Genomic DNA, 15,968 nt, shown 5'->3' with positions numbered 1-15,968 from the left:
AGATTGCTCAATCCATTCAAGAATTGCGTTGAGGTGTTGTACACTTATAACAAGTCAGCTACTGCAGGTGCGTCTCTAATGATAGACCACGGTCGTTTCAGAAAGCTGCAGTAGCGCATCAGTGATGTTCAGATCCTCATTAAACCGCCTGCTGACATGTTAGAAAGGCGACTCGGTTTTAAGATATAATTTAAGCTGTTTGCCGTTAACTCTGTGTTTATTCTGCAGAATTAATGCCAAATGCCTAAAGGGATAGTTCATCTGAAAAACTTGTTGTTTCAAACCTGAATGACCTTTGTTCTTCTGTGGAACACACAATTAAATTAAATATTAAATAGTAATTTTTGTCCATACAGAGAAAGTCAGTGAGCTCCAATGTTGTTCTGTTCCCAACGTTCTTCAAAATATACTCTTTTGTGTTAAGCAGAAGCATACAGGTTTGGGGCAAGTTTTCATTTTTGGGTGAACTATCCCTTTAATGTCCTCAAGTTATTGGTGTAATCAGTTTGTCCATGTACCTTTAACAGAAGGGTTAACTAGTCACATCACCACCCTTCAGTCAGTGCCATGTTATCAAGTTTTTTTATTTATCCGTCATGTTTCCGTGCTGGTAGAATGTCAAGTGGCCGCACTAAGTGGAGTGTTCAGGTTGTAATCATCCGGCTCAGCCGCTGCTCGTCCGTGTTGATAGTGTTGGCTGTTGTAAGGCAGAGCGGCCGTTGACAGAGGGTATTAAAGTTAATCAGCATAGAAATGTCAGAAGGCTTCTTTCACACACGTTAGTGTTCTGCTAGCGCTCTCAAACAATGCGTCCTCGCTGTGTCAGGTGACTTCTAGAGGGCCAGCGCTCAGATCTATTCTTTGAGTGCGCTGGCGTAATCATGCGTGACCGGGAGCGACTGAGCTCTTTAATTAGAGAGACACGCATTCATTATTTACCCTTTTCTCAGAGGAGATTAGCTGGAGCCGATGCTTTGTGGGAGAGATACAGAGCTAAATGTACCTGAGACGGGCCTTCCTCCGCCTGCTTGCATAACCGATTCAAGAGTCTGGAGGGTCTGAAAACGAGCACCTTCCTCCGGCCATCTACAGTCTCCTGGCTCCCAAAGTTGTTGCTCCAGGTACGTTCACGTCTACTAGACGGTGTATGTTCATATTCAGCTCCGAACTGAAGGCACACTGTTGGAGGAGGTTTTTAATTAAAATAAATGAATCGATGTGAAGGTTCTAATGAGCAGATGCTAACAGTGGTATTTAAAATGCTCTCATTAAACAGTCTGAAGAGCTTTTGATGGCAGTATGTATGGGGTCACATCCTCTGGCCGGATGAAAGAGGAGCTCTAGAAGGTCGTGCAGTTCATTTAGCAAGCACATCCAAAGGGTCGAGCCGCGTTCCAGGCCTTTGAAGCTCCTCTGCTGGCTCGATAGACGGTCGATGGGCCAACACAGGGTTCCAGGGAAACTTCACCCCGCGGCTTTTGAAGTCACTTTGTTTGCGCAGAAACCGTTCACTTAGCTGAAGGTCTTTATGAGAGCATAAGGAACGTTTGATTGGCTTTTAGTGTCCCCTGACAAAAGAGAAACCAAAGTTATGGTATATTTGCTTTGAAAGTGAGTGTGGAAGCTAGAAAACCCATGTGAATCTGCTTTCTGATGCACATCAATACATCAGGTCTTTTTTTAGTGTGGGTTAGATTCAAGTGGCAGACTAACAAGCGTGAAAAAACAAACCAAATGAAAAACAGTGTAATCCAGCTGGATTTATCGCACCTTCTCCGCTGGTTGCCAGAACTTTCTTCTTAGTGTGTCCCTTTGCTAATTTACAGAATCAGTGGGACCCAATTATATTCAGGAGGAAGATGTCAGGCGCTCACCCCAACAGCTCCGCTCCATACTGGAACAAAAGAATCGGCTTGCACGGAGCTGACGGCGTGTTTAGAAGTGGATTACTTTCAGAAGGCTCAGTTCTGGGCCTGGCTGGGAGCCTGTGATGTTCAGCAGCCATACGGAGAGCAATTTCCTTTCCGTCTCAGTCCTGACATTTCTTAAAGAGACCCCCCAGAGCGGAGCTCTCTCGCCCCTCGGCGAGATTAGCCATATAGCGCCGCGCCGTCGATTTGCGGCATGCAGAATTACAGCAGCAGAGCTCACAGCGATGGTTTCACGTGGATGAAACTAACGGAAAGGTCAACAGGATGAGACGCCTCGTGTGTATCTGGCTACAGGGATCACTTATTGTAATTATGAATGTGAATGAGAATGTGTTGAATGTGAGTGTGATGTTTCTTCACAGAGTTGAAATGACTGGAGCATCAGCTTTTATTAGATTCATCACTGGAATAAACATGAAAACGCTCCAGGTAAAGACTCGTTCTCAGATCTGTGTAAGTAGTAGAAGCCTGAAATTACATAGAATGAGCAAATGTGTAATAAACAGCATAGCTGGTCTGAAATCTGTAATAAAGGTAATCTCTGACAAAACATTTCTTTTTAATAATTCAATCTAATTAGCGATGCTCCATGCTTTGTGCTGTTTGTGATGAGCGAGAATGTTGTCTTCTCTCTCGTTCAGTCTCTTAATATTAACTAAGTGTCTTTAAAAGCTGCAGCCTGTGTTTGTACTGTTACTGACTATATGCTCCTCTGTAAACCCACTGTCCTCTTCTAAAGCCTGTCCAGTCATCAAGCTCATCATCTAAAGCTGCTTCGACGCACATGATGATGAATTCAGTTCCTCCAGTGGCCTTCGTGGATCTCGGGCAGTACAGCAGCTCTGCGTCGTGTCGCAGTCAAATATGCTGTTACGTCATCATGGACCAGCGTCTGTGTGTTTCCAGCAGCTTGTTGAATCACTGGCACACAGAATTCAGGGTGTTTTGGGGGCAAAAGTGGTCTATTCCAGTATTAGAGAAGTGTGTACACACACAGGACAGACTTAATCTCTCAGGAAACAAGCGTTAATGAGAGACAGAGACAGTGAGAGGGAAGACAGCTTTCTGAGGAGAGAGCCATGCAAATATCTCACCCAGCAATTCATTATTTTTTTCCCTTGAACCTCTCCTACAGAATAATGATCCCAAATACGCAGCAGTCACCAGCGGTCTCTCCTAAGCAGAAATTGGATTTTGGATGAATGATCAGAAGGTTTACATTTCATCAAAATTCCCACGGTTTAAATTCAACCTCGCAGAGTCGGAAATGAGAGCAGCTCTCGTTCGCTTCACCTGCACAAAAAGATGCACACACACACACACACACACACACACACGCACACACACACACACACACACACACACACACACACACACACACATTGTTTTTGTGAATTGTGGGGACATTCCATAGGCGTAATGGTTTTTATACTGTACAAACCGTACATCTATCCCCCTACACTACCCCTACCCCTAAACCTACCCATCACAGGAAACTGTGCACATTTTTACTTTCTCACAAAAACTCATTCTGTATGATTTATAACCCTTTTGAAAAATGGGGACATGGGGTAATGTCCTCATAAGTCACCCTCTCCTTGTAATACCTATGTCATACCTATATCATTATACAAATTTGTGTCCTGATATGTTACAAAAACATGCACACACACACACACACACACACACACACACACATTCATTTAATGCAGTGTGTGTCACTGTGTGTAACGACTCAAACACTTGAAATCTGTTTTCTGACTTGAAAACTCTGGAATTTTTGCTTTTCTGCATTTGGTTTCTCCCTCATGCCAGACCGAAATGTCTCCATCTGGCTGTTGAACAGAAAATCATGCAAACAGAATCTGTCTGTGCAGTTTTACATTAAACAAAATAATCACTGCATATTTCATGGTGAAAAGGCTCATTACGATAATGAGATTTTCTCTGTGGAGAGGATGCAGATCAACAGGAAAAAGAAAACATGAACAAAAGCTTGTGTTTCAAATCTAATCTGAGTTTGTGTGGTTTACTGTATGTCTGCTGGGTTGTTTACTACGGTACAGAGGGCAGTCGCTGCATTCATCATTGTTACAGCCGTCTGTATGGTGGAGTGAAGCTCAGTCATGTTCACTAACACATTACAGCGGTGTTGGAGAAACTCGACTGCCGTGAAAACAGAACTTACTCAATACCCCAGACCAGAAACCCCAGTCAGCATTTATCCTGGTGATGGGAAAACAGATTAACAACAGTTTATCAGGTTTTCCAGGTTTTTTTTTTTTTTTTTTTGTAAATATGACCTTGAGGTCGGACTGTCATTTTGCAAACAATGAAACTGCTGAACTCATGAGGTGAGTCGGTCAGATTACAGCGTTTATCTGCTCCTTCTGAAACTCACTCATTGAGTGAATTCAGATGCAGACCGGTGATTTTTCTCCCGTCTGAAGGCCTGGACTCTGTGTATCTGTAGCCGTTTGTGTCTGCATGAGCCCTGTGACTACATGTGCACATAAATCCTGTCAGAGAGACACACGGGTTACACCTGCGGTTGAAACACTTGTTTGTCATGTGACTTTAAGGCACTTAAACCCAGTAAATTTGTAAACTCGATTATTCTAATTGATCACTGATAGGAATGTAGTCTACTATAGTTTAGTCCCTTCACTGATGGAGTGTGTTCAGTTCTGATATTGCTCAAATCAAACCAGTGTGATCGTACTTGTCAAAGACAGTTAATATACAGCTGAATTATTGTCGTTTAGAATTTAGCATTTAATTATGCAGCTATATCAGAGACAGATGGACAGTATTGAGACACAACTAATTATTTGCTTTGTTGTTTGTTTTCCTGTACAGCACCACTGACTGACAAGCCTCCCAAGATCCTCTACCCGTATGAAAATAAAATGAGCGTCATGGAGATGCAGCTGGGTAAGAGCAGCGTTTATCTCATTATGGACTGATATTGTGTAACTGTCTGTAGGCTCTGACATTAATACATTGCGCTGAGACCTTGTGCTCTGTGTGTTTCTGTCCTGGATGGCTCTCTGTGCCGCTCTGAAATGAATGTGCTGTGTTTGATCACCTGTGTAATGTGTCAGAATCACACCTTTGTAAAACAATAGAGCTTTTATGTGCCACATTTCATGGTCGTTTACGGCTAAATGAGTGTCAGAGACACCGCCTCGACTGAGTGAACATGAATGATGCCCTTCACAAAGACTAACCGGGCTCAGATCACTGGAAATATGGAAACATGGAAATAACCCCACTAAACCGTGATTGCTGAAAGACTGGAGTAGAAATGCAGTGCAAATCACCTGTTATGGTGTCCCACTTTGAGAAGCTCTTGTTAGGTTCTCAAGCGCCTGAAGGCATCTGGAAGAGTTACAGTCTAACCAATCAAATTTATTTCTATAACACTTTTGACAAAACACATTGTTTCAAAGCAGCTTATCATGATGTTAATGTTTATAATATCTTAATTAGGGCTGTTGATTTTAACGGGTTAATTAGATTAATTAGTTATGGTAAAAATTAACACATTAAAATTTTTAACGCATTTAACGCACTTGCCCCGCCCCAGACTTATGTAGGTCATCTGACTTTTCATACAGGTGATTGATGATGAATATGATGCAGGGCAACAACTCACTGCATGATGGAGCATATAGAATGCAGTCAGAATGTCCCTAAAATTCAGGATATTGGGGCAAAAATGCCCATGTTTAAGAAATAAATTCTGTGTTGAATCAAATAAAATATTTCTTACTGAATCTGCTTTTTGTAATGTCTATTTGATGCTTTACACAATAATGACTTAAAATTATCTTTTGGGGTTAATTTCTCAGGCAAAATTTATGTGCGAATAAATTGTGATTAATTAGATTAATTAATCGCCACATCATGTAATTAATTAGATTAAAAATTTTAATTGCTTGACAGCCCTAATCTTAATATATTTATGCTTTGTAGTTGCATTTGGCAAATTAGAGCTGGATTATAATATAGTTACATTTTGTGATGATATAAACAATCAAGCATAACGTGCTTAACGTGAGTGTGCTGTATGTATGTGGGTAAATTTGGATAAACTTATAGTTGTATAATTCATTATTAATTTGTTAATTAATTGAAGTTATTAATTCATTATGTGGTGATATTGAGAATTATGAAACCTGTGAGGTTTTGTTCAATTTATAATGAGTTGGCTTAGTGACAAGCCTAATTACTATTTGGTGATGTATGTCACTGACACGGGAAAGTGATGCATATAAATGACAGGGTTCAAAATCTTGATCATATCGCCGACCAAGCAGTTTAACTGAGGTGTTAACTGAAAGTCATGGCATAATACACATTAAACACTGTACATAGTACATAATATCTTTAGTCCTGTGAGAGCCAAAGTCTTCTGTGGCAAAGAATAAAAAAAATGCCTGTGATGTTTGGATAATGGAGAAAAGAGGCAACACCAGGCGGCTAGTTCTCCTCTTACTATAGTCAAAGTATAATGTAATTAGTAGATATATTACTACATTGATTGAACTGTAAGAGATCACAGTACACAGTTCTCTACATCTCACAAGAGAAGTATCTTTAAGATGCAGAAATTAGATGAAATGAAGATTATTCTAGTTGGTAGTTATTGAATACAATAGAAATCTCTCTCTCTCTCTCTCTCTCTCTCTCTCTCTCTCTCTCTCTCTCTCTCAATTCAAATTCAAATTCAAATTCAAATTTGCTTTATTGGCATGACTTACACAGTATTGCCAAAGCAGTGGCCATTACAATGAACAAATAATGATTATATAATGCATAAACATATAAATATAGATACAAGAAATAACAACAACAACAACAAAAAAGAATAAGACAATGTAAAAAACAAAAACAAAAAAAAAACTGTACATACATTAAGAATATTTCTGATTCTAGTTTTGTCCACTGGTTGCTGTCTCTCTTAGATTGTGGCAAGCTGTTACGTATTTTGCTGCTGTTGCAATCAATTTGCTGTTTTCTCCCAGAATATGATTTATTTTTTCTGTATTTGAAGATAAATAACATACATTTTGGTTCTAGTAGCTGGAATTTAGTGAAATAGTCCGATCGAATGCTGAGATAGTGGTCACAGTGCAGCAGGAAGTGTCTCTCTGAGAGCACAGTGAACACAGTCTCTGCTCTCGTGGCTGCCATCTCTGCCTGTGCCGTCCTCTCTCTACAGCTAGGCTATGATCATTCAGCCTGTATCTGGTTAAGGTCTTTCTAACTTTATGTTCTTTAACACAGCTAAGATATTCTGCTGGTTTGTAGTCTCTTTTTAGTTGTAAATAGAGTTCCATCTTTTTTTGTAATTTAGTGGCATCTTTCCAATAGTTGATGTAATTTTGTTTTTGCAATTGAACAATTTGTTTGGGCCGGATTGTGCTGTGTAGGTTTGGCTGTAGTTTCAGCACCAGCTGTGATAAGGCGCTCCTGATCAGGTTTTGCTCCTGACACTGTAGAGCTTCTGCCTGCTATGAGTTTGGATCACTGTATTTAAGGTGTTGGTAGAATTTCAGAGCTCTTTTTTGGATGGTTATCAATAAAGGGTATTGTCCTAATTCAGCTCTGCATGAGTTGTTTGGTGTCGCTCTGTTTACTTTTAATATGCTTTTACAAATTTGAGTATGCAGAGTTTCAATTTCTTCTTTTTCCCATTTTGAGAAATCTTGGGTTTTTAGGGGTCCCCATACCTCACTGTCATATAGAGCAATTGGTTCAATTATTGCTTTTAGGATTTTCAGCCGGGTTTGGATTGGAATTTCATGTCGAATTGTATTTTTAATCATGTAGAAGACTCTCATTGCTTTTGCTTTCAGCTCTTTCACAGCCAGATTGAAGTTCCCTGTTGAACTCAGCTTTAGACCCAGATAGGTGTATTCGTAGGCGTGTTGGAGGACCTGGTTTCCTGCTCTAAAGGTGTATCTATTTTCCCTACACCTGGATCTGTTTTGAAAAATCATTATTTTTGTCTTTACTGGGTTAATTTTAAGAGCCCATGTTTGACTGAATGTCTCTATGATGTCGAGGAGTTGTTGTAGTTCCTCTTTTGTTTTTGACAGAATGACTAAATCATCTGCAAAGAGGAGACATTTAATTTCTGATTCAGTCAGGTTTGGGCCGGGGGCAGTCGAATTATTTAATGCTTTGGCTAATTCGTTTATATAAATGTTAAATAGTGTGGGGCTCTCTCTCTCTCTCTCTCTCTGGTGTTTGTAAAGGAAGAGGTACAAGTAAGCCGCTTGATAACCAATGGAATTGTTGTAAGTGGAGAATTTGTTGTTGTTTCACCACTTGTTGCTCCAACAACTAAAGTAACTGTATCTAACGTGCCTCTATTTATTTTGAATGTTGAAATTGAGCGAGGACTGTCACGTTATGGAAAGTTTGCTAGCGCGATAAAAGAGCTACCATTAGGCTGTAAAAACAACGCGCTAAAACATGTAATGTCTTTTAGAAGACAGGTGTTCATGTTTTTGGAAGACCCAAATTTAGATGTGTCGTTTAGAGTGTTACACGAAGGAAAGGCATATATGATTTATGCTAACACTGGAAGCATGAAATGCTTCGAATGTGGGGATGTTGGTCATAAGAGGCTAGCATGCCCACATAAAGCTGGGACTAGTGGGGAGAACGCTGGGCCGAGTACTGCGGCCGTCATAGTGGATGAATCAGATGATGTGTTGGCCCCAGTTGTGGAGGAGTGTGATGCTCAAAGTGTTGTACAGGCTGAAAGCGTTATTGATAACGGTCAAAAAGTTGTTGCTGAAGCAGAAGAAAGTGAAAATGGTGTAATGAACGATGATTTGAGTAATCAGGTAGGCATATATGGTGAAGTGGCTAGTGCTAATATTGATACATCAAACGGTGAAGAAAGATGTGATGCAGAGATGAAAGATGATGATACGCTTTCTGAGATTTCTGATATGGGATCACAGATAGTGGGAGATGTTTATACGTTACAAGAAATAAATGACTTCCTAGATACGACATTTGGTAAGACTGTTGATGTTAGGAATTTTTTTCCGGATGATGAGAAATTTACCGCGTCAGTGTTGTTGTTGCAAAAAACGGTCAACTATGAGGTTTTGGATAAGAAGAGATTTAGATTGAAGAAGATGGTAACAAAAATACGAAAAGATAAACTTGTTTCTCAAAGACATCAAAATGAATAAATCTCATAAGAGGCTAGCACTTTTACACTTTGCTGTTTTTTCCTGTCTCTAACCACTCTATACTTATACTCTTTTATGGATGTTTTGAGGGTGGGTTCTCTAAATATTAATGGGGGAAGGGACAGAGGTAAATTAGCAATAGTTTCAGAATTCCTTAAAATTAAAAAGGTTAATGTTTCTTTTTTACAAGAGACACATACTAATAAGGATAATGAAATTGAATGGGGTATGTGGTGGGAAGGCAAGTGTGTTTTGAGCCATGGGACACATAATAGTGCAGGAATAGCTATTTTATTTTCTGCAAGCATGAATGTTAACATTTTAAATGTTGAAAATATTGTTGAAGGTAGATTGTTACTTACACAAATTGAGTATGAGGGAACTATGTTTGTGTTTGTTAATGTCTATGCCTCAAATAGTGGTCCAGAGAGGCAGGTTCTTTTTATGAAATTAAGAAATGCCATCCAGAAGTATGATGATAGTGTGTGTCTTGTAATTGGAGGGGATTGGAATTGCACAACAGATTTTACAGTGGATAGAAATGGGGAAGAGCCTCATAATCAATCAAGTGTTACACTGTTAAAAGTTATGCAAGAATTTCAATCATTGGATGTGTGGAGAACAAGAAATATAGGTACAAGACAATATACATGGTTGAAAGTGTGCGACAATAGAGTTTGTGGTGCGAGATTGGATCGTTTTTATATGAAAGAAATGTGGAACAATAGAATAATTGATGCATGTATTTCACCAAATGGTTTTTCTGACCATCACATGATTACTTTGGTTTTAAATGTAAATAAGACATTAAGATCTAACTATTACTGGCATTTGAATGTTAAGTTTTTACATGATGCTTTTTTTTGTGAAAGTTTTAAAGTATTTTAGGGTAACTGGAAGATGAAGAAGCATTTATTTGAGAATCTTTGTCAATGGTGGGATGTGGGAAAGGCGAATATAAGATTATTTTGTCAGAATTATGCTTTTCATACATCAACCATGGTTAAAACAACAGTAAATATTTTGCAAAAGGATATTGAGTTGTTGGAAAAAAATCTTGTTTCTAATAATGAAGATGTACATTGTGATGTGTTAAAGAAGAAAAAACAAGAACTGAACTCTTTTTTTACGAGAGCAGGCAAAAGGAGCATTGATAAGGGCAAGATTTTGCTCTATCAAAGATATGGACGCTCCAAGTACTTTCTTTTTTAATCTTGAAAGAAAATGTGTTAATAAAAAACAAATGTGTCATCTTCATCGTCAGGATAGATCAGTGACATCAAATCCAGTTTAAATGAGAAAGTTAACGAGATTTTTATCAACATTTATACAGTGCTGAGAGCTGTGATGCTGAAAGTGTTGATGATTTACTTAAAGAATTACCTCAGCTTGAGGATAAACAAAAAAAGGAACTAGACACTTTAATTACTTTTAAAGAACTAACAGAAGCAATGCATCAGTTACATATTGGCCGTTCTCCAGGAATTGATGGACCACCTATAGATTTTTATCAACAATTCTGGGAAGTAATAGGACAAGATTTTTACGAAGTGTTATTGGACTGCATTAGAAGCGAAACTCTTCCCATAAGCTGTCATCAAGCAGTATTGTCTCTGCTTCCAAAGAAAGGGGACTTGGGGCTTCTTAAAAACTGGAGACCAGTATCTTTGCTATGTTCTGATTATTAATTTTTTTTCCAAATGTTTATCAAATAGACTTAAACTGTTTAGACGTTTTGGTTCAAAATGATCAAACATATTGTATACCTCAAAGATCTATAATGGACAATCTTTTTCTATTACGGGATATAATCAACATTAATCAGTTTTATCATGTTATTTTCGGAGTATTGTCACTTGATCAAGAAAAAGCTTTTGATCGAGTTGATCATGAATATCTTTTTAATGTGTTAAAATATTTTGGGTTTGGTGATAGATTTATATCTTATATTCAGTTGTTGTACTGTAATGTTTCTGTTATGGTTAAAGCAGGTGGTGGATTAAGTGAACCAATACCTGTGTCGAGAGGCATTAGACAAGGATGTCCACTTTCTGGGCAATTATATAGTTTGGTTATTGAACCTTTGTTGTGCAGATTGAGGAAGAATCTTAAAGGAGTTGTAATTCCAAATTCAAATGATGATAATTTAAAATTGTTTTTATCAGCATATGCTGACGATATAACAGTTTTTATTACAAGTCAAGAGGATATTACAACTTTAAATCAAACTATTGGAGTGTATGAAAAAGCCTCTTCTGCTCGAGTTAATTGGTCTAAAAGTGAAGGGTTTATAATTGGTAGGTGGGAAGGTACTGGTTTTCCTCGACTCCCGGGTGGGTTACAGTGGAGACGGGACGGATTGAAAACATTAGGAGTTTTTTTGGGGAATGATCATTTTCAAAATAAAAATTGGGAGGGTCTGCTAGAGAAGGTGTCTGCTAAATTGTCGAAATGGAAATGGCTATTGCCACAATTGTCCTATAGGGGGAGAGCTCTGGTTGTAAATAATCTCGCGGCTTCAATGTTGTGGCATAGGACTATAGTTATGGAGCCACCTGAGGAACTTGTTTCTAACATACAAAAGACTTATCAATTTTTTTTTGAGTGGACAGCACTGGATCCGTGCAGCCGCACTTTATTTACCAGTTCAAGAGGGTGGTCAAGGTTTGGTGGATGTGAGGAGTAGGATCCGGGCCTTTCGGATACATGCTGTACAGAGATTCTTTTACAACAAGGATGTGATATGGGCCAAAACTGCAAGTGCAATTTTGAAACGGGCAGGAGGACTTGGACTTGATAAACACCTGTTTTTAATGAAATTACAGGAAGTAAGCCTGTCGGAGCTTCCACCTTTTTAGAAGTCTATGCTACAGATATGGAGAACTGTTTTTAGAGTGGAGCGAGACATGGATAGTTATGGACATTGGACTCCAGAGGAACCATTGTTCTTTAACCCAGTGATCGACACAAGACTGCTGTCCTCTGTGGGTGTGAGGAGATGTTTACTAAGGAATGGTGTTACAAAACTTGGTCCACTGAGGCACTTCAAATCATGACGGGTTTAAAATCCTTACGCCTTGTTTCAAAGTTGAAGGAAGAAATCTGTAATGTATTACCAAGTGGTTGCAGAACTTGGATAGGACTGAGACAAACACAGGACATGAGAGATGGCCAAGTCTTTCCAGAAATAAAAATTTCACCTGTCATTGATGAGGAAGATGACTGTGAAGTTGTGGACTCGATTTTATCTTTTAAGACCCCTCAGTTAGGTCATTTTAAAGATGTGTCTAAGAAAGCAATATATTGTACTTCAGTAAAAATCACCCACCGAGATACATTGAAGAGACAAAAAGTTTCTCGATGGCCCGAACTGTTACAGCCAGACTTTCTCGTGCGGGACGGGTGGCGAACCCTGTATAAACCCCCTGTAGAGAAGCGTACTGCTGACCTACAGTGGAGGATTATTCATGGGGCCATAGCTACAGACCGACATGTAGCACACCTGAACCTGGCAGTAGTTGGGGAATGTCGTTTTTGTGGGAAGCAGGAAGATTAAGAACATTTGTTTTTAAGGTGTAGCAGATTGCAGGACCTTTTTAATTTGCTTAACTTGGTTTAGAAGATTTAATGAGGAATTTTCAGATAAAGTTTTTATTGGGGGAATGAAATATATTTTCTCAATGAGGAGGAAAATCTGTTTATTGAATTATCTTATTGGAACAGCTAAACTAGCAATTTGGAAAACAAGAAAGAACAAAGGTCTACAACTTGCTACAATAGATCCTGAAATGATGTTTAGACGATTGGTAGAGGGAAGATTGAAAATTGAATTTGCTTATTATAGACTTACGAATAATATTGTTCTTTTGTGATGTATGGAGTATTAATGAGGTACTATGTACAGTTCAAGATGATCAGCTTGTTGTGAATGTTTAAAGCAATTTTTAAATTATTATTTATTTTTTTTAAGGATTTTTTTTTGTCAGTAATATAATGTGATTGTAGGTTTTATAGAGTAATAAAGTGCTTGTTAAATCTCTCTCTCTCTCTCTCTCTCTCTCTCTCTGTGTGTGTGTGTGTGTGTGTGTGTGAATTGTTTCTGTGGTTTGTAAATCAGACATGATTGTTTTGATCTACACTACCAAAGTAATGAATGACAAGCCTGAATCACGTCTCTCAGCAGACTTCATATGATGGATGATTTACTGTATATCTAGATGGAAGTGTTTGCCTTGATGTGATTTCTGGCTTCTGTATTAGGAAAGGCAATTGATCAGAGTAACACACCTGGAAAAAAAAACATCTGTGAACTGATGTTTTCTGGCCTGATAGTCATGAATAATTGTTTTAATAATAATGTGAAATGAGCCTGTAATAGATGTGTCATCCTCTCATCATTTTAACTATAGTGTTCCCCACAGAACTGAGCAACACCAGGTTCGGCTCAGGTAAAAGGGGCAGTCGATTCAGATGTGTCTTTGTCCTTACATTTATTCCCTAACCTTCATTAGATGCCAAGCATCATCTGTTAGTTTGCGTGTTGTTCTTCTGCTGTTGGAGTCTACGGCAGCCCGTAGAAACTGGCCTAGAAACAGCATGATCTGAGCAGCGGGGAAATAGCACCACCTACTGGTCATTTAATTCTATATTTGTTTTGCTTATAACTTTTGAATATGTGTCCTATAGTAGATGTCCAGAAGGCATGAGACTGGTCTTGGTCTTGGTCTTGTTCAGTCATTTCCAGTTTTACTGGGTTGGCCATATTGTCCAACGGCTGATTTATCAATTTAACAATTGCTTTTAAAAACATGCATTTGAATTTAGTAATAATTATAATAACAACAATAATAATTTTATAATACTATCCCTAAGAAAGTAAAATATTACTAATGTAATACAACTGCACTGTAAAATAATGAAAAATGAATGTATAATAATAAGTGCTATATGTTAATTAGTATACTTTACAGTAAAAAAATTAAAATTTCTTCACTTGCAACCCTTGAGCTTTTGTTTTAGTGGAAAACTGCAGTTTCTGAGAAAATAGCTAAACAAAATAGCTCATTACAAATCTAGTGGAAAGCCTCTATTGGACTTTGGCTGTTCTAATAACCCCAGTACTCTCGGTCTCCACGGCTCCAGTCAAACACATGACTCCTGACATGAAGTTGGAGCGATGAGATCTGACATCCGGGCAGGAGAGATGGCCACTAAATGCTAAGTGACTCACTTGCTAAATGGCAACGCCACCCGCCTTTCATTTCCATCTGAATGCACCACATGAGAATCCAAAACAATGTGCAAACATGATTGTCAGAGACTCGACAAGAACCTTTTTGGCAAGTGGGTCACCAGTGGCTTGGATGGACTAGTTTTGCATATTATGGGTAAAATAACCCAGACCGTACGAACAGACCTGAAGACGTTGTTTTTAAACCACAGTGTGATTTTACAGAGTTTACAGTGTTTAACCTTAAATGACTGAACAAGACCAAGACGCGTTCCATTCCACTTTTACACACGCACTCGCAAACTTCCCTAAGCTCTAACCCTCGGGGGAACCCCCGCCACCATTTTGAAGTGTGTTCCACTTCGTGAAGTGGACAAGGGAAGTTTATTTGGACAGACCCTCGTCCCCTCGAGTCTACTCCAATGTACACTTCAAGCAGCTCTATATCCCACAATTCATCTTGATTGTGACGTCACAGCAGATCGTTCTTAACTGAAGTGTATGATATTATTTTGACAAATAATCACATAATAGTGTATAATGTATTCATTATCATGAGATTTAAACACATAATACTTGTAGCTACCTTATGTTCACAGTCGAAATTTAAACTATTGACATTTTTTTAGTTTGTGCAATTTTATTTTTCTCCAACAGCTCATATATACCTATAGGATTTTATATGATTTCTCCAACAACTTATATGCATATAGAATGGTGCATAAACAACATAACATAACCAAATTCATAAATAAAAAAAAGGGTTTAAATAATAAATCAGCTCCATAGTGAATTCGAAGTGATCAAGGGCTTAGTGCGTTCAATTAAACCTTATGCACGAGTTCCGCCAGTAGTGGGCACTCATGCAACGTAAGCAATGAAGCACATACGAGTCCACAAGACGGAGGGAAGTTTGCGAGTGAAGGCCATAAAAAGTGGAACACAGCCATATTCAAAAGTTATAAGTAAAAGAAATAAATAATTAAATGACCTGTAGGTGGTGCTATTTCCCCTCTGTTCAGATCATGCTGTTTCTAGGCCAGTTTCTATGGGGTGCCATAGACTCCAACAGACTAACAGAACGTTTGAAGGTTAACAGAACGTTTGCCTTTTAAAGCCGACACTGATGACACTATTGTGGTTGGTCTATTATTCTTGCCATTTGCAATTCAGCTTGGTCTTCTCTTCTTGTGTTTATTTATCCGTGTATAGTTGCGTTGAGACGGTGTTGACTCTCCTGCAAGTTGAGCGTTTCTGAGAACCAAAGACAAACCTGAACTTTATTCTGCTACTGTCTTGCGAACACTGTTATTTCTGGAGAAGCAGATTTAGTTGTACTCCACATGTGGTTAGTTTATTTATTTATTTTATTTATTATTTTTTGCTTGCTTATTATTTCTTTATCTTTGGACACACAGTGACACAATTCTAATGTAATCAAATCTGAACTGTAAAACTGTCAGTATGTTTAATAGAAAAACATTTTTTACTGTAAAATATATAAAGAAAGAAAAATATTTGCCAAATTTTGGCAACTTTATGTGCATTAACATTTTATCATAAATATAACCATCATTTACAGCATGT

General features: G+C 38.4%; 1 protein-coding gene across 6 annotated transcripts in view; it reads left to right on the top strand.

The window, feature by feature from the left end:
- Window positions 1-15,968, top strand: part of il1rapl1b (interleukin 1 receptor accessory protein-like 1b) — a 137,581-nt gene that overhangs the window by 78,720 nt on the left and 42,893 nt on the right. For all 6 annotated transcript variants that reach the window (XM_051913330.1, XM_051913327.1, XM_051913326.1 and 3 more), the window contains one exon: window positions 4,791-4,865. In XM_051913330.1, coding sequence (XP_051769290.1) covers window positions 4,791-4,865 — 75 coding nt within the window. The remainder of the gene's footprint in view (window positions 1-4,790; window positions 4,866-15,968) is intronic.

This window comes from Ctenopharyngodon idella, chromosome 11 (genome assembly GCF_019924925.1).
Source record: "Ctenopharyngodon idella isolate HZGC_01 chromosome 11, HZGC01, whole genome shotgun sequence".
Lineage (NCBI taxonomy): Eukaryota > Metazoa > Chordata > Actinopteri > Cypriniformes > Xenocyprididae > Ctenopharyngodon > Ctenopharyngodon idella.
This window is presented reverse-complemented; position numbering and strand designations above follow the sequence as displayed.